This window comes from Armigeres subalbatus, chromosome 2 (genome assembly GCF_024139115.2).
Source record: "Armigeres subalbatus isolate Guangzhou_Male chromosome 2, GZ_Asu_2, whole genome shotgun sequence".
Taxonomy (NCBI): Eukaryota; Metazoa; Arthropoda; class Insecta; order Diptera; family Culicidae; genus Armigeres; species Armigeres subalbatus.
In genome coordinates, this window is record NC_085140.1 from 187151241 (window position 1) to 187171296 (window position 20056).

At 43.0% G+C, this 20056-nt stretch overlaps 1 protein-coding gene across 6 annotated transcripts in view; it reads right to left on the reverse strand.

The window, feature by feature from the left end:
* Nucleotides 1-7376, reverse strand: part of LOC134211388 (glutaminyl-peptide cyclotransferase-like) — a 36692-nt gene extending 29316 nt beyond the window's left edge. The window contains exons 1-2 of one of the 6 annotated variants that reach the window (XM_062688193.1): nt 7249-7376; nt 6572-6769 (exon numbers count right to left, since the gene is read on the reverse strand). In XM_062688193.1, coding sequence (XP_062544177.1) covers nt 6572-6667 — 96 coding nt within the window. In that variant the 5' untranslated portion in view covers nt 6668-6769; nt 7249-7376. The other 5 variants (XM_062688190.1, XM_062688192.1, XM_062688191.1 and 2 more) reach the window with 5 other exon arrangements.
* Between the last annotated feature and the right edge of the window lie 12680 nt (nt 7377-20056).

Sequence of the window (20056 nt, forward strand, 5' to 3'; positions counted from 1 at the left end):
GGGTGGACGTTAGGCAGAATAACAGCGATTTCAACAATGTTTGTTCTCTCATATGGCCCTCTGCTAATCTTCAGTTTCTATTCATTTCACACTTGCCGCTCGCTTGCGGTGTCAATCGAATCTGTATCTTCATTACTTTCATCTACTCCCTTTCGCTTTGAGTAGTATAATTATCACCGAAAAAGCCAATAAATTAATTTCGATAAGCTTAAATACTGCACAGCACATTAACAATTACATCACCATGGCATTTCAGCCATAGTTTACATTAAATCTTTAATAAACAGAATGTATTAAAACATGTATTATTTGAATGTAGTAAAACATGTTACACTCATAATTTGAAACAAGCAATAAGATCCACTTGATGGAGTGGCAAATTTGTAACGATTTAGCTTAAACGGGACTCCTGTCCGTTTTACTCACCATGTCATCATTTTTTTGGAAATCTTTTTTTATGTTTGAGGTTTTGGCTTTCAGTCTTTTGGGATCAAAAACGGGGTTTTATGTTTTCATCCGACGTTTCGGACACATGTATTGTGCCTTTTTCAAGGAGTTAACTATGATCCATTTTATTGTCACATTAGCCCTCAGCATAGGACCTATTTGTCACCACAATTCGTTTGCCCTGTCTTGTGTGAGGTAGGGCGGAAAATTTGAATTGACCCGGCTCGCAGAAACTTTTTGGTGCACTTTTCTGTTTGGCGCCACTTTTACTTGAAAAAGGCACAATACATGTGTCCGAAACGTCGGATGAAAACATAAAACCCCGTTTTTGATCCCAAAAGACTAAAAGCCAAAACCTCAAACGTCGCCATCTTAGTCGAATCAATTAAGAAAGTTCATCATGGCAGGTTTCTTTGTTTTATGTATAGTATGTTATTCTCGAATCAAATATTTTCCACACTCATGCACCAGACTGTTATTATTATTTCGTTGGTAATTAATAGCATGACTCGATCGAGAACACTTCCGCACTAAGAATTAAAACCAATTCTCCATCCCCTTATGACGATCCATGTAACGTTAACCATACGTAGTTGCAGACAGCATATGTAAACTGCAAATCAATTTTGTTGATGCCCAATGATTGATTGATGTGATGTTGATGTGGCTGTTCGGCCACATTGAGAGTTGACGTAAAGCCAATGTCAACTTCTCTCCACGAACAGCCTAGATAGTCGTGTGGTGTCTGTGCAATTCAACATCGCACATACGAATCACCCATCATGTTTACATTGCTTACACTCGCGACTGACCTCGTGATGAAGGAAGAATTGACTGGCCGCGAATGTGTCTCTTGCATGCGATGGCTGCTACGATCTGTCATGTGACTGAAGAACAGTATATTAGACTTGTTCATGTTTATAGGCCTGTCCAACGCCACACATCTCCCCTCTTCTCTAAAAAAATAACGACTGGCATCTATGTTTAAAGAAAAAAAATAACTTTACCGACATATTATTAATGATGGGAATACTCTCTCACAATGATAAAAAGGCATCTTGAACCAAACGATCACTTCCGGCGCATTATTGTACAGCGAGCGTCTAATTTCGTAATCGAAAAACACTATGGATAAACCATCATGGAAAATCATTCTCAAGGCATTCCCGTGCAGTGGTAACTCGCAATGGAAACACCATTTTTAATAACCCTTTTTTGCTTCTAGTAAAAATCATCACACGTCTATTTCAATATGAAACTATAAATATCAAACAACCAGCAACGAAAACTAGAAACCGATCCAGAATAGTATCGATAAACTGTTCTTAACTATAGGCGGATATCTTTTCTCAATGCAATCAATCTCCACGAGCACCTTACGAATCCACGATAAAATCTTAATTGTTATGGGCGTTCTACCATTGTGGGGAAATTAAAATCTTGCCTGCGGACGTTCTACTACAGAGTTCTCACCATTTCGGTCTGTAGTAATACTATTCTTTTTGCGGGCGTCCTACTAACGCAGAGGAAGAATCTACTGAATGCGGGCGTCCCACCACGCTGAATTGTGATCATTCCGATCCACAATAACACCATTCTTCTTGCGGGCGTCCCACCAACGCAGAGGAAGAATCTACTGAATGCGGGCGTCCCACCACGCTGAATTGTGATCATTCCGATCCACAATAACACCATTCTTCTTGCGGGCGTCCCACCAACGCAGAGGAAGAATTTACTGAATGCGGGCGTCCCACCACGCTAAATTGTGATCATTCCGATCCACAATAACACAATTCTTCTTGCGGGCGTCCCACCAACGCAGAGGAAGAATCTACTGAATGCGGGCGTCCCACCACGCTGAATTGTAATTCCGATCCACAATAACACCATTCTTCTTGCGGGCGTCCCACCAACGCAGAGGAAGAATTTACTGAATGCGGGCGTCCCACCACGCTAAATTGTGATCATTCCGATCCACAATAACACCATTCTTCTTGCGGGCGTCCCACCAACGCAGAGGAAGAATCTACTGAATGCGGGCGTCCCACCACGCTGAATTGTGATCATTCCAATCCACAATAACACCATTTTTCTTGCGGGCGTCCCACCAACGCAGAGGAAAAAACACTTGAACGCGGGTATCTTTTCACGCTTAACTAAAACAATAAAAATCTCTTTATTGAACTCCTCGCTGAACTAACATCCTTAAATTTTTCAACAGAAAGATCAACAACATTCAAAAAGTACTTTTACGAATGTTTGGCAACACAGGCCACTAACAAAATTCACCTAATCGAAATATTGCTTTCTAAGCACAATACATCTAATCCACGCGGCATTGCAGATATTTTATGTCACAGTATCATTCGATTTCACTACACTCAGATACAAGAAGCATTGCGATTGCATATTTTCGGTAAATTCAACTATTGCAATCAAGAAGAAAATTCTGAAAACAACAACATTGAACATAACACATAGTTTTGAAAATGGAACTTGTAAATAGTAATTTATGGAACGACTCTTTCTCATAAGTAAATTTCAAATTTTCATTCGTCTTACTGAAAATCATTCCTATACTTTTTTAACGGTACTTTAAATTTTATCAATAATTTTATTGTGTGTGTATTGATAATCATACTTTAATTTAAAAAGCTTTACTAAAACCGGTTCATATATCGCCTTGCTCCGAAGTTAATCATATTTCACCCATCGCACACTTGGAATAATCCATCAACAAACAAATCCTACTCTTCTACTACCAAGTCTACTACTCTATTTAACTAATCTAAAGAAAGCCTTACGAAAGTTACTCTGTTTTACATACCAATCAAAGAGTATGAACCATAAAATGCCAGCACATAAACGTCCCAAACATCCGATGTTTTTCAAATGTCCAAGAACAGCACCCAAAGGCAGGGTCGGTGGATAAAATCAAAACATCAAAAATCATTGTCAGAAAATCTCCATAATAAGCTGTAAAAAAGTATTCCTCGCATAGATGTGTGCATTCTGAGCGCAGTTGAGAGAGTACACGTGAAAATAAACTCATACTATTGAGGTTTTTATCATTATCATTGTTCACAAAGCATTTCTTTGTTTTCTGTTAGAAATGTCAGTCTTGCCTTTGCCTGTTTGCTGCTAGATTATTCATGTCATTACATTCTAGGCATAAAATGCTGAAGAAAACATTAATAAAAAGTAAAACGTTACAAACATCATTTTGTGTTCGGGTCTACCGGAATATTCAAGCAGAATCATATCAAAACAAAACCTTAAATGTAAATAATCGGGCTGCCGCCATACGTCCCATAAAATATCTTATAGCTAACTACCAACAAAACTCAATAAGTGAACGGTATGAATTAATTTTACATACGGCGCTGCAATGCGGCAAATCGAAGAAATAGTTGTAACTAATTAAAAAACAACACAATGACAATTCCACGTGAAAAAATCGCAATTTGTGCACTGAGAGTAGAGTTGCGGGTCTGTAGCAAAACATTTTGAAAATTAGAATCTCTCGAGTCCGCGGCTCCCAGCCCGCGAGCGGCATCCACACAAATATAACGAAACCATTACTCCTTACCTATGCAAAAAAAGCTTCGCCGCTCCACCTCTTTTCGGCTTCCCGTGAAGTTCGTTCAAAACTGCTAAGCACACATTTTTACACAACATGATGGGTGATTCCACAAGCAACGCCAGCACACGCTCCTGGCAGGATCGCCAAATGTGCAATTCAACATCGCACATACGAATCACCCATCATGTTTACATTGCTTACACTCGCGACTGACCTCGTGATGAAGGAAGAATTGACTGGCCGCGAATGTGTCTCTTGCATGCGATGGCTGCTACGATCTGTCATGTGACTGAAGAACAGTATATTAGACTTGTTCATGTTTATAGGCCTGTCCAACGCCACACAGTGTCGGCAGCTGGTTATCTGGCTAAGAATAACATTACGGATTGCCTGTTCCAGTGGTAAAAGTCCACCATACAGGTGACCCCTAATTTTCGGTGTGATGCGGCTTTATGCTTACCGTGCCTACGAATGAATGGTTAGGGGGGTCTAATAAGAACCTAACCGCAAACGGAGCCTGTGAAGCACTAGGGCCCCCTTCACAGTATTTTAGCCCTCGCTGCGCTAACCGGAGCTATGGCGTAGTTGACTTTTTACTTCTCCGAGATAATCGGCTACTCTTATTCAACCTCATCGTGAGGTTAAATAAGAGTAGGGTTATGAATATGTGTTTTAATTAGTTTTCAACAAATTGTCACTATATGGATTCGCATTATGCGTTTTTTACAATGTGCTTTGTGTATGTTACCTACATGGATTCGCATTATGCGTTTTTTCACAGTGTACTCTGTGTCTCGTCCTTGACGTTTGGCTTCGGCTACTCTTGTTCAATCTCAACGTGAGGTTAAATAAGAGTGGGGTTATGAATATGTGTTTTACTTAGTTTTCAACAAATTGTCACCTATATGGATTCGCATAATGCGTTTTTCACAGTGTACTCTGTGTCTCGTCTTTGACGTTCGGCTTTGGCTACTCTTGTTCAATCTCATCGTGATTGTGGGGTTATGAATATGTGTTTTACTTAGTTTTTCAACAAACTTCCACCTATATGGATTCGCATTTTGCATTTTTTTTTTACAATGTACTTTGTGTTTGTCACCTATATGGATTCGCATTATGCGCTTTTCACAGTGTACTCTGTGTTTCGTCTTTGACGTTCGACTTCAGCTACTCTTGTTTAATCTCAACTTGAGGTTGAATAAGGGTGGGGTTATGAAAATGTTTTTTTTTTCAACAAATTGTCACCTATATGGATTCGCATTATGCATTTTTTTTACAATGTACTTTGTGTATGTTACCTTTATGGATTCGCATTATGTGTTTTTCACAGTGTACTCTGTGTCTCGTCATTGACGTTCTGCTTCGGTTACTCTTGTTCAATCTCAACGTGAGGTTAAATAAGAGTGGGGTTATGAATATGTGTTTTACTTAGTTTTCAACAAATTGTCTCCTATATGGATTTGCATTATGCGTTTTTTTTTTACAATGTACTTTGTGTATGTTACCTATATGGATTCGCATTATGCGTTTTTCACAGTGTACTCTGTGTTTCGTTCTTGACGTTCGGGTTCGGCTACTCTTGTTCAATCTTAACGTGAGGTTCAATAAGAATGGGTTTATGAATATGTGTTTTACTTAGTTTTCAACAAATTGCCACCTATATGGATTCGCATTATGCGATTTTTACAATGTACTTTGTGATTGTCACCTATATGGATTATCATTATGCGTTTTTCATAGTGCACACTGTGTTTCGTCTTTGACGTTCGTCCATTGTTACGTCCTCTGTTGTGACACCTCTCTTTAGTCCCTAGCTGAATGCATGTGAGTCATAATTGGCTTTCCTATAAATGGTTCCATTCCCTTTCCAACTTCACTTCCTCTTCCTTTCCCCTTTTCACTTCCTTTTCCGTCAGGTAAATGATGAGAAAGGCCAGTGAAGGCGATGGCACAAATCTCCCAAATTGAGGGGACGTTCTGAGCCGACGTTCTGATACCTGATAGCACATTAACAATTACATCACCATGGCATTTCAGCCATAGTTTACATTAAATCTTTAATAAACAGAATGTATTAAAACATGTATTATTTGAATGTAGTAAAACATGTTACACTCATAATTTGAAACAAGCAATAAGATCCACTTGATGGAGTGGCAAATTTGTAACGATTTAGCTTAAACGGGACTCCTGTCCGTTTTACTCACCCTGTCATCATTTTTTTGGAAATCTTTTTTTATGTATAGTATGTTATTCTCGAATCAAATATTTTCCACACTCATGCACCAGACTGTTATTATTATTTCGTTGGTAATTAAATTTACTGACGACTGAAACTTTATAGCATGACTCGATCGAGAACACTTCCGCACTAAGAATTAAAACCAATTCTCCATCCCCTTATGACGATCCATATAACGTTAACCATACGTAGTTGCAGACAGCATATGTAAACTGCAAATCAATTTTGTTGATGCCCAATATCTGGACATGGATACACCTGTCTGTATATGCCCCCGATCGACTATCTATCTATCTCACCTGTTGAATTGGCCACTGTGTGAAGGTCACCACTATCGCCAGTAGCAGCGGCAACTTCAAGACACCCGACGTCGTCGCCAATCTTTGACTCCACATGGTGCTTGTGCGTGTGAGTACTGTGAGTGGGTATGATGGACTACTTCGCACCGTCTTATAACCTTACATAAGGGGATGGTTTGTTGTTTTGCGCTCAATGAACTGTTAAAATTGAAATTATTTTTCAAAGATGGGCTACTTTCCAGCACTATGAATTATGCATGAACACACGGCGGATGCGCGCAAATATCCTGAAGTAGTGGATGCTGGGGTCACGCCGTACGCACAGACAGACAGGCATAGCACATAAGAACGCTTGTTGATCAAATGCACTATCACAAAATCACTGTTTTTTTTAACAATATGTGATGGAAACAGATGGCATTAGTGAGCGTATGATTGCTATGTGTGTCTGTCTGTGCAATATGTTCTATCCACAGATAAACGGATCTCCGCCTAAGATTAGTGGTACACTACGCGGCACTGATTTATTTCATGCTACACTTCGTCAACGGCTCAGAGTGGGAAACCACTTTCGATTGTAGAATGTAGACGCTGTGTAAAGTGCAACGCGGACTCTCACTGCTATAACAAACAGATCGCGTGGAAATACCGCTCGCCGATATTGTTGTTTGTCTTACTATGGCTGGACTGCAAGGTATTTCGCGTTCGAGTCGAGGTGACTCACGGCAACGGGTAAATGTCGCGTCTAGTCACGATGACTCCCAACCGACGAATGAATGGGAGAGAACTCGGTGCACGCTTTCAGAGATGCTATTGCTCGGTATAGTGCACATGATGTTGATAGTAGTTATCCTCCAATCAGCACGCTGCTAGTGATGGGGAGCTGTAACGCGCGAACGGTGGCATAGTTAGGGTTTGGCGGTTCTTTGTGCTGATATGTCCGATGATTTTTACATTAACTGCAATATTGCAATATTACATTAACTGCAGGACTGCCCATTTTAACGCAAACGCTTCCCGCTATCTCGCCAATATCACTACATATCGTCAAAGACTGTAGAGCACTACTTTTTAGCGAGTTGAACAAAAAATAATTCACCTAGATGTGATTATCCTTTCAGTGCTTTATAAAAGCATTGATATCCCATTCATGCAATGATACAGTCTTTATTGTAAGTAGCCAAGACCTTTGTGGTTAAGTGCCCCCTTTACAACTTTTGAGTGAAATGCCCAATAGTATTCAAAAATAATTCAAAGGAGATTTATTGAGCTTTCATACATAGTCGAAAACTATTTGGTGTGCTAAAGAAAAAATATAAAATGAGAACTAGTTTATCGTTTTGTTTTTAATCAGTTGTTCACACACAAGCGCAAACATATACACAAACATTTGAAGATTAAATCAAATTTTGCTGGTTTTCCGGGCCTCCCATAAAACGTTCGTTGGATTGAAATCAAAGGCCATCAGTTTTGTTGTACGAGAAAGGCGAAAAAGTATAAGAGAAAGGTGTGAATTATCACTTTTAGGAGACCATACGTAGGTTCGATCTGTTTTACAAATAAAACGCAGGCGTAATCACAATTATAAGATTTTATAATTCTTCCATTGACTTCCACTATGTTAAACAAATTCTGGGTAATGCCTACCATTAATATTGCATTGGTACTTCGCGTACCTAAAGGAATAAAATAGACCCCATCTCGCGGTCCCCCAGCAACTTCTATCCCTACCTGCCGTGGTGACGGCCGGCCAGGATACGAGCATCCTTAGGAAAGATCGGATAACCAACCCCGGTGGGAACTATGGTCGTATGCTGACAGGCAAGGTGGGGTTTGCTCCTCTCCGAGGCACAATGATCAGAAAAAGACGAAATTTGGCCAAAACTAATTTTAACGCGTTTTATGTTTCTAGATTATCCTATCTGGATCCCATATAGATGGAATAAAATGTTTGTGTGATTAAGATCAATACAAGAACACAATCTGTGAAATAATGATTTGATAGTTTTGACCGTCCCTTTGTATGGATATATTGATGCGGTGGTGCGGGGGTGCAAATGGTCGGGGTTTAGCTAAACCGTCACCACTTCATCACTTTTTAAAATTTCAGGTAGTCGTTACTATGTAGCTTGTATTCAATATTGCATACAAGAAAAAGATGAATGTAAAATTAAAATCAATTGAACACAAGAGTATGGGTTCAAACATTTACATAGCGTGTAATTTTCTGAATTTTTAACTGTGTAGTGTTATGTGGGACGCTAAACAAACCACGACTCGACACGACGGCCCTCCGACGAGACAGGAGGTTTGCGCAGGCTCAATAAGCTGCCTATAAATAAAAACAACCATTACGAACGACATAGAAGATTATACGACTCGATACAATCGGCAACGACCTAGGCGACGAATAAAACTGCAAGTAGCTAGGCTTCGCAGGTTGCGACAGGATAATCTACGATGAATTACATTCCCGCAACTTCGACGTCGTAGCGCTGCAGAAAATTGTGTAAAAATTATTAAATTATTAAAATTAAAATTATTAAAAAACACTGCTGGACAGAACAGAAAGTGTAGACAAGCTGGCATCTTTCTACCAAAGCTGTGGCACCACCAACGAGCTGCGAAACCGGCTTCATAGTGCTGGGCAAGATGCGTCAACGCGTGATTTGATAGCAGCCTATCAACGCAAGGATGTGCAAGCTGAGGATAAAAGGCCGTTTCTTCAACTATAGCGTCATCAACGTGCACTGCCCACACGAAGGGAGACCCGACGTCGAGAAAGAAGGGTTCTATGCTCTCATGTCGCATTTTGACGTCCCGCAGTGGGCATCCATCGTATGTCTGCTTCAGCTGTGCATAGAACGCTAGGAAGGAGGGAATGTATAGACCGGTTATCGGAGCGGATAGTCTGCACACCGTATCAAACGACAACGGCCAACGATGCTTAAACTTCCTCCCTCCTTAAGCATCCTCCCGCGGAATGGTAGCCCGAAGCATTTTCTTCCCCGCAAGAATATCCACAAGGCTACATGGAAATCACCTAATCAAGTAACGGAAAACCAAATCGACCACGTTCTAATCGACGGTAAATTCTTCTCCGACATCACGAACGTCCGCACTTACTACAGTGCGAATATTGAATCCGACCACTACCTCGTTGCAGTATGTCTCGACGATGTACAACACGCGTCGTAGTCGAACGCCGCGGCTTAACATTGGGTGGCTACAAGACGGTAGACTAGCCCAAGACTACGCGCAGCAGCTGACACTCCCAACGGAAGAGCAGCTAGGTGCGGCGTCTCTTGATGGCTGGAGGCTGTTCGATCCGCCATTGGAAGCACCGCAGCCGCTGTGCTAGGCATGGTGCCCCCGGATCAGAGAAACGACTGGTATGACGGCGAATGTGAGCAGTTAGTTGAAGAGAAAAATGGAGCATGGGCGAGATTGCTGCAACACCGCACGAGGGTGAATGAGGCACGATACAACCGGGCGCGGAACAGACAAAACTCGATTTTTCGGAGGAAAAAGCGTCAGCAGGAAGATCGAGACTGTAAAGAGACGGAGCAACTGTACCGAGCTAATAACAAACGAAAGTTCTATAAGAAGTTAAACCGTTCACTGGCCCTTACGTGGCACAGCCCGATATGTGTAAAGACATAAACAGGAACCTTCTTACGAACGAGCGTGAGGTGATCCAAAGGTAGCGGCAATACTACGAAGAGCACCTGAATGGCGATGTGGCAGACAACGGTGGCGGTATGGTAATGAACCTAGGAACACGCGCGCAGTACATACGACTTCCTTTCAGAATCTCCGGGAAATCCAGTTGACCAACTACCAGGAAAGCTGTTTAAACACGGTGGTGAGGCACTGGCTAGAGCGCTGCACTGAGTCATTACCAAGGTTTGGAAGTATGAGGTTCTGCCGCAGGAGTGGATGGAAGGTGTCGTGTGTCCCATCTGCAAAAAGAGCGATAAACTGGATTGTAGCAACTACCGCGCAATCACATTGCTGAACGCCGCCTACAAGATGCTCTCCCAAATTGTATACCGCCGACTAACACCAATTGCAAGAGGGTTCGTGAGGCAGTACCAGGCGGGATTTATGGGTGAACAAACCACAAATCAGGTGTTCGGCGTACGTCAGGTATTTTAGAAATGCCGCGATTACAACATGCCCACACATCATTTATTTATCGACTTCAAAGCCGTATATAACACAATCGATCGGGACCAGCTATGGCAGCTAATGCACAACAACGGATTATCGGATAAAGTGATAAGGTTGATCAAGGCGACGATGGATCGGGTGATGTGCGTAGTTCAAGTTTCAGGGGTATTCTCGATTCCCTTACGGTTACGGCAAGGTGATGGCCTTTCGTGTCTGCTATTCAACATTTCTCTGGAGGGAGTAATGCGAAGGGCAGGGATTGACACAAGTGGTACGATTTTCACGAAGTCCTTCCAGTTATTTGGTTTCGCCGACGACATTGATATTATGGCACGTAACTTTGAGAGGATGGAGGAAGCTTACATCAGACTGAAAAGCGAAGCTAAACGGATTGGACTAGTCATCAATACGTCGAAGACGAAGTACATTATAGGAAGAGGCTCAAGAGAGGACAACGTAAGCCACCCACCGCGAGTTTGTATTGGTGGTGACGAAATCGTGGTGGTTGAAGAATTCGTGTACTTGGGCTCACTGGTGACCTCCGATAACGATACCAGCAGAGAAATTTGGAGACGCATCATGGCAGGAAATTGTTCGTACTTTGGACTCCGCAAAACGCTCCGATTGAATAGAGTTCGCCGCCGTACCAAACTACAAAACGTTTATTAGACCAGTAGTTCTCTACGGACACGAGACCTGGACGATGCTCGTGGAGGACCAACGCACACTGTGAGTTTTCGAAAGGAAAGTGCTGCGTACCATCTATGGTGGGGTGCAGATGGTGGACGGTACGTGGAGGAGGCGAATGAACCACGAGTTGCATCAGCTGTTGGGAGAACCATCCATCGTTCACACCGCGAAAATCGGAAGACTGCGGTGGGCCAAACGAACTTTTTCGTTCATTCAGAATTCTAACAGTTATCAGTATAGGATAGAAAATGGAAACTTAATTTAACCCAACTTAATTAACCGAGTAGTGACACTGCCTTTCTCGCATTTAGCCAAGACACCAACCTTATATGGTGCTAATATGGTTCAATGTACCATTTTCTTTATAACTTTTAAAATCAACCGTCGATCGTTATCAAATTCAATAGTGATCAACTAGGCTTTGCCCCCTGTCGAATGAAGCTTGTTACGAGAAGATCGGTTGAGGATTATTATATGGAAAGTTGTCTAATGTTTTTCGTAGCTTTTGTGCACACACATACACACACATACACACGGACAGACAGACATGTGCTCAGCTCCTCAAGCTGAGTCGATTGGTAGGGACACGGCAGGTATTTCCGTCTATCGTCATAGGGGCTAAAACCAACGAAAGCAACGTACATTTGCTAGAACTCTACTATAGCAGAACGTTTTTTCTGAGTTTACGATTTGGTACGTATGAGTTTTACAAAAAAGCGTCTCTTTTATTGGTTTTCGAGACTTTGACGAACAGACGAAAATACCTGCCGTGTCCCTATATAATATTATGGGTCTCCGAAGCTTCTATAAAAAGTTCGTTTTTGTAGTGAAATGATAGTCTTTCGGTACAAGTTTGTTGTACGAGAAAGGCAAAAAGGGGAAAAGTGGGTAAAACTGACACCCTAAGCTATTTTAGCATCCTGTGATTCTATAACTGCTTAATAATATTTGCTATTTGTATAATACGAAAAAATCAGTATGCTTCGTTCAGTTGTGTTAGCAAAGCCTAGCATATTATTAGCTTTGTGGATGATTTGTTATAGTGATCACAAGAGTTAGTTTCGAATCTAAAATCACTCCTAAATCCTAACTCTTTCGTGTCTTTCTACAGTATTGTTCCCTAATACAATTTGTGTATTTGGTGTTATTCTTTTTCTGAATGATATTATGTTTCATTTCTTAACATTCAGTTGCAATAGCTTTTCTGCACCATGTATAGAACATGTATTTCATTCTGAATATGATTATGTCGTCTTCATTTTTATTTCCATAAATAGCTTTATGTCATCGCATAAATTAAAATCTTTATATTTTTGAGAATGAAGGTAATGTCATTTACATATAATATAAATAAAAGAGGGCCAAGATAGAGCCTTGTGGAACTCCTGAAGTGACAATGGATTGGATTTCTTTCCGTTAAATTTTATTATTTGTTGCCGGTCTGTGAGATAAGATTCAAGCCATCTAAGGTCCTGGCTCAATTCCAATTTTTTGCAATTTGAGGAGTAACATTGGAATGTATGCGATTAAACGCTTATAAAGTCAGTGTATAGAGCTTCCACGTAGTTACCATTATCCATTGCATTAAGAGAATAGTCAATGAATTCTATTAAATTTGTAGTAGTAGAGCGACCTTTGAAAAATCCATGCTGCTTATTCGTAATTCTGTTTTAAGTTGTGAAAATAATTTTCATTGATAATGGATTCAAAAGTTTGAAGATGCAAGAGATAATGGCTATTCACGTATTACGAATGTCAGATTTTTTGCAGTTTGAAGATAGGCACAAGATAGGAGCCAAAACAAAGTGCAGTCAGCTCTTTAGCCAGACTCTTCATAAATATCGGTGTAATGCAGGACCAGAGCCTTGATGCATCTAAGTTTTTAAAGCTGAGAATATCGTTCACCATGATCTGATATACCGATATCCCTAGCGAATTCTGGGATAGGCGCAAAAAATCTAGGTCGCGATCTTGTTCCGAAAAGGTGGTGTATATTTCTTGGAAGAAATCTCCAAAAGATTACAGATTATCTTCCGAGCAATTACCGACGCGTTCGTCTAAATACATGGTTGACGGAAATGTCTGATTTTAATTTTGATTTTACATGTTGAAGAAGTTCTTTGAACATGACTTTATTTCGTTTTCTGTTTTCGTGTTGTGTTCTTCAAATGCTACATCAATTGCTTAATTGATCGCAGATGTTCAAATATTTTTCCAAATTTTCATTCGTCTTGTTCTAGCTTGTAAGTTTTATGTAATTTTGTTTGCGATTCTTTAAATTTTTTATTTGCCTATTGTACCAAATTGGATATTTTGAATTTCCGCTCCGTCGTTTTCTTCTTTTTGGGACGTCGTAAGGATGGTGATCGCTCGAAAGTTCTCACGCTCCAGCTTGTTGCCTTTCTTGTAGATGGGGCATATAACCCCTTCCTTCCACTCCACCGGTAGCTGTTCAGTTTCCCAGTTATATATCGTTTGTGCAGGCAAGTAGCCAGCCTCGGCCCAGCTGAGCTCAGCTCCGATACCATCCACCACTGCTTTATTGGTCTTTGGCTGTTGGATGGCATCCTAACTTCCTCAAGGTGGGAGCTGGTTGGCTTCCATCGTCCGTTGAACTAACATAGTCATCTCCTCCCTCCTTGACTTTCACTGCTTGTACTCTCAGCGCCATTCAAATGTTCCTCGTAGTGCTGCTTCCACCTTTCGATCACCACACGTTCGTCCGTCAAGATGCTCCCATCCTTTCCCCGCACATTTCGGCTCGCGGCACGAAGCCTTTGCGGAATGCGTTGAGTTTCTGATAGAACTTGCGTGTTTCTTGAGAACGGCACAGCTGTTCCATCTCCTCGCACTCCGCTTCTCTCTAGCGGCTGAAAAAGGCGGGTCTGCTGCCTCCGCCACGTTCTGCCGGGTAGACTCTTCGTCGAACCAATCGTTCCGTCGACTTCGTCCAACATACCCTACCTTGTTCTCCACTGCGTCGTTAATGGCTGCTTTAACTGTATTCCAGCAGTCCTCAAGAGGGACCCGATCGAGCTCACCCTATTCCAGCAACGCTGCCTCGAGATGCTGCGCGTATGCAGACGCGACATCAGGTTGCTTCAGTCGGTCTAGGTCGTACGGCGGCGGTCGTCGGTACCGAACATTGTTGATGACGAATAGTGGTCAGAGCCGATGCTAGCGCCACGATATGTCCTGACGTCGATAATGTCGTAGAAGTGCCGTCCATCAATCAAAACGTGGCCGATTTGTGATTCTGTCTGCAGTGGTGATCTCCAAGTGTACCGATACGGAAGACTGAGTTGGAAGTAGGTGCTGCGAAAAGCCTTATTCTTGGAGGCAGCGAAATCAATTAGTAGTAGTTTTCGTTCGTCAGCCGGGCAGCTGAACTTTACACTAGTCGGTCTAAACTCCTCCTCTTGGCCAACCTGAGCGTTCAAATCTCCTATGATGATTTTTTTGATTTTTGATCACACATAGAAAGTGTTTTTTTTTCGTCTTCATTAGAGAGGTTTTCAGACCTCAGCTGGCTCATCTCTCAACAAAGAAAGTGAACGGAACCCATAAAAAAATGTGAAATGTTATGTTATTAATGTTGGTAGGCAAGTATTTCCTGAAAACCAGATCACGCCTCAACGTCAATAAAATGAAGCGCAGGGACAGACATTCTAATTTGCAGATTAAGTTCATTTTCAAAGTAGGTAATTATTTTTTTTTCAAATCTTCTTTACCACATATTGTTCAATCATTTGATTCTTTCCACAACATTAAGAATCAGTACATTCAAAGTTAATTGCCTATATGCCGGGTATTAAGCCATCCGGAGTGGAAAATTATTACTATGTCTGAAACTCGATTATGCATATGTACAACATGTGATAGATTTAATTCGGAAACATTGGAGGTAACGCCCTTCGGTGGATATGATCCACGACCCAGTACGCTGACAGGTACTTTCCTGCTAAGCTACGAAGGACCTCTGTCGTCTTCGCAGCTTAGCGATACTGATGAAACCAAATTCCCAGCACCAGGTACCAGCCGAACTCTCGCAATACATTTTAGAACTAACTCTTTCATAGTATTTTGTACACATACCAACCAAGTAGGATGAGTATTTAGTATTGTCCGGCTCCTACACACTTGCTTCATCAGCAACGGCGCTCAATGAAGTAGGGTTGTGTGAGGTTGTGCCAGTTGGTCGTCAGATCTCGACCCGACCACACAAGCGAAGAGAGGCGAGTGGCGAGTTGCAGCGCCAGCTCAGATATACCCAATGTTCAATATACCAGATGTTCTAGGCTCTTCAAACTGTTCTGGAGTTTGGATCATACAAGTCCGTAGATCCCACGCGTATGATTTGCAGCTCAGATATACTCAAATCAGATGTTCTAGGCTCTCCAACCTGTTCTGGAGTTGGTCTACCATGTCAACTGCGCTCGATGACTATCCGAAATCGACCAGTCATGCCCATACAATTTCGTAGAGCCCATGCGTATGATTTGCAGCTCAGCTGTACCCAAACCAGATGTTCTAGGCTCTGGAATCTGTTCTGGAGTTTGGATTATTTGGTCTACCAGGTCAACTGCGCTCGATAACTATCCGAAATTGACAAGGCATGTCCATACAAGTCAATAGAGCCTACGCATATGATATGCGACTCAGTTTTATCCTAACCAGATGTTCTATGTTTTCCAAACTGTTCTGGAGTTTGGATCCATTGGTCTACCAATTCAACTGCGCGCGACAACTATCTCAAATCAATATTGTGTCGCCAGCACTAAATTGTATTCCAACTTCCGACGTTTTACTTCCGACATCATGAACGTCAGAACAAAATTTGATTTTGGTACCAATACATTGTCGGAAGAGCGTTCGGAAGTGTAAAAATCGCCTTCCGAACTTCAATTTGGTGCCAGCGACGTTGTCAGCGACAAAACAAGCTCGATTTTGTGACTGATAACACCGTGCAGTGCTGCATATTTATTTTATTTTTCCGTGCGAATCTCGCCTTGCTGCCAGTTCATCAGCGTCATATAAACAGTTTTGGTCTAAATGCACAATAAGTCAAGTCCATACAAGTCCGAAGATTCCACGCATAAAATTTGAAACTTAGATATACGCACACCAGATGTTCTGGGAAGAACACGTGTATGATTTGAAAGACAAAAATACCAGAATCAAATGTGGTTTTTCAACAGGTTACTGCAATCTATATGCAGTCAGATTCGGTCACAATCAAGTTGCTGCAACCATTTGTGTCTATCTTGTGCTGCTTGGGTGGAAGTTCCTCGGGAAATTCCTCCGGAAGTTTCTCCGGGAATTCCTTCGGAAGTTCCTCCCGGAATTCCTCCGAAAGTTTCTTCTGGAATTATTCCTAAACTTTCTCCTAAAATACCTCCAGATGTTTCTTCCGGAATTCTGCAGAAAGTTCCTACAGAATTGACCCTGAAACAAAATCCATCTGAATTCCTCCGTTACGATTTGGTTAATCTACTGGGCTGCGAAATGGTGAGTTGACATCCGGGAAGGGGCGCCTAACATAGCTCCGGTCCTCACAAGTTCCAATACTCACGCTTCCACGGTCTTCCGATGACAACTGACCACCTGTTACAGGTTGCGTATTCAGCTGGTAGTGCAGCCTGGGCACTGTTGTCCTTCTGATATTAGCTAGAGTGAGAGGGTGCGTCCTGTGGGGTCTGCCTAGGATGTGGTGGGGTTCGACAGTGGGCTTCGTTGAACTTCCATAAAAAGCTGCATGTGTCCCCAAGCAGGCCCTATCAAAGCGACCGTGTGCCGCTCAAAGCGCCTATCCTAGTCCTGTGTTGGGTGGGACTTTAAACAAATTTGACCGATTGATCGAGCGTCTCCACCAAGAAGGTGCGGCTCAACAGCGTCTGTTCTGGCATCCAGTGGCTGAGTATGGAATGCTATTTCCCGGAAGCTATACCTAAGATGGCAATCCCGGTGGATAGGAACATTGCCCACCTACTGTTCCCGAAACATCAATTTGTTCGAGAATCCGATAATGAAAGAATATGGACTGATTTACGGCGACGACTCTTGCGCGAAACAACGGACACGAATAGGATGGAACGTTTTAACCCTAGCCCAGCAGGGTAATTGCACAACTTGCCATTGAGGCACGCCGCATGAAGCTTGAGATCCTGGGACTGAGTGAATCGTTGACCAAACTTTGGAGAACACAGAACGCCGTCGGACGTTCTGCTATACTCTGTTTACGAGGTGAACACGCTCCCTGGCATCGTGAGCTGGCTTCCTATTAAGCGCTCAGGCACACTCTGCGCTTTTGAAGTGGGAACCCATAAGTGAAAGGATATTCGTTGCCAGATTTAGAACACGGGGCCGAAACCTTACTATAAGCCAATGTTATGCGCCAACCGATGCTGTCGATCTGCAAGACAAAGAGAACTTCTACAGTCAACTCAATGCCGTCGTAGATAGAATTTCGAAGGGTGATATCAAGATCTGTTTGGCGACTTCAATGCGAAGATCGGATCCGACAACTCGAACCATGAGCGCATTATGGGACGCCATGGTCTCCGAGAAATGAGCGAAAACGGAAAGCTGTTCGCAGAATTTTGTGGTAATGACATGGTGATCGGGAGATCGCTCTTCCTCATCGCCGGTTCACAAGGTCACGTGGGTCTCCTGACGGCTTTACAGAAAATCAAATCGACCACATCTGCATCAGCCGAAAATGGAAACGGAGCCTTCTTGATGTACGGAATAAACGTAGTGCCGATATTGCGTCTGATCATCACCTCCTCATCGGCGAAATACGCCTGCGCATTGCGCGATTCGTCGCAGGAGGAAAAAGTTGACGACGATTCAACACACGCCGACTGGAAGATGCCACGGTGAAAGGTCCTTCGTTGAAGAACTGGAGACGCGTGCTGCAGATATTCCGGAAGGTGGCAGCGTGGAAGATCAATGGACCGCCATCAAGAATGCCTTCATCACCACCAGCGAGAACAATATGGGCGAACTACGCACCCAGAGAAAACAATGGATCACCGATGAGACCTGGAGAAAGATAGAGGAGCGAATAGAAGCCAAAGCCGCGATAGAGCGATCGAAAACCAGAGGAGCCAAAGTCTTAGCCCGTCAACGCGCGGCTCTTGAGAAGGAAGTAAACGCTCATGTCGACGGGACAAGGAGCGTGGCGACTCTCTGGCCGACGAAGGAGAGAGCCGCCGCACCGGACTTCGCCTCTACGATATCTCACGACGCTTAAGCGGGCGAAGATGAATGCAACGATGCCTGTAAAGACGCAAATGATCAGTTATTGACCGATCCACTGACAGCTGAAACGCTGGTTCAAGCACTTCGAACAACTTTTCAAGTGCCAGCCAGGCCATCACCACCTCGGCATGATCTGCCTGGATCCAGCGTATAACACGCGTCAATACCGAAGCTCCATTACTGGTAGAGATTAAAACAACCATCCAAAGCACGAGATCGAATAAAGCCCTGGGGTCGACCGCTCAGCCGAGATGCTCAAAGCTGACCCCATGACATCCTCAACTACTGCATCGTTTATTTCGTAATATTCGGGACACCGCAACTTTCCCGGTCGACTGGATGCAAGGTATCTTAGTGAAGGTGCCCAAAGGGTGACCTGACTGTATGCGATAACTGGCGAGGCATTATGTTGCTGTGTACCGTTCTCAAGTTCTGTCAATATATCCAACCCGGATTCAGGAGAAGATCGATGCGACTCTCCGGCGGCAGCAAGCCGGATTCCGTGCCTGAGACGCAAGGGGGTTTCTGAGAAAATCATCGGCCTCATCAAAGCACAGTACGAGGCCTTTTCGTTTAGAGTGCTGCACAATGGTCCTGTCCGACCCTATCCGGGTCGTAGCTGGTGTGAGGCAAGGATGATTCTATCAGTTACTGTTCCTCATCGTAATCGATGAGATTCTGGTAGATGCGATTGACCGTGAACCAAACCGCGAGCTGTTATGGCAGCCTATAACCATTGAGCACTTAAACGACTTCGAATTGGCTGATGACGTTGCACTTCTCGCGCAACGGGGCTCTGATATGCAGAGTAAGCTCAACGACTTTGCGGAGCGCTCCTCCTCGGCAGGTTTAGTCATCAACGTCAACAAAACCAAATCGTTGGATGTAAACACGGTGACTCCTTCCAATTTCACAGTAGCCGGGCAACCAGTGGAAATGTTGAAAGCTTCCAATATCTTGGTAGCCAAATGGCGTCAGACGCGGTACCAAGATCGACATAGCGCACGGATCAAGAAAGCAAGGGCTGCCTTTGCGTTAAAATATCTGGAAAAACGGCAGATAAGTGAACGCCAAAATACGAATTTTCAACTCTAACGTGAAATCTGTGCTGTTATACGCTAGCGAAACATGGTGTGTATCAGTGGAGAACACTCAACGGCTGCAGGTGTTCATTAACAGATGCCTGCGGTATTTCGGGACTGGTGGCTACACTGGATCTCAAACAACGAGCTCCATCGTCGTTGTCCAGAGGCATATAGCAACAGTGGGCTGGGTCGGCCACACTCTACGTAGGGCGGAAACGAAATCTGTAAACAAGCATTGACTGGAACCCAGCGGGACATCGCAGCAGAGGCAGAC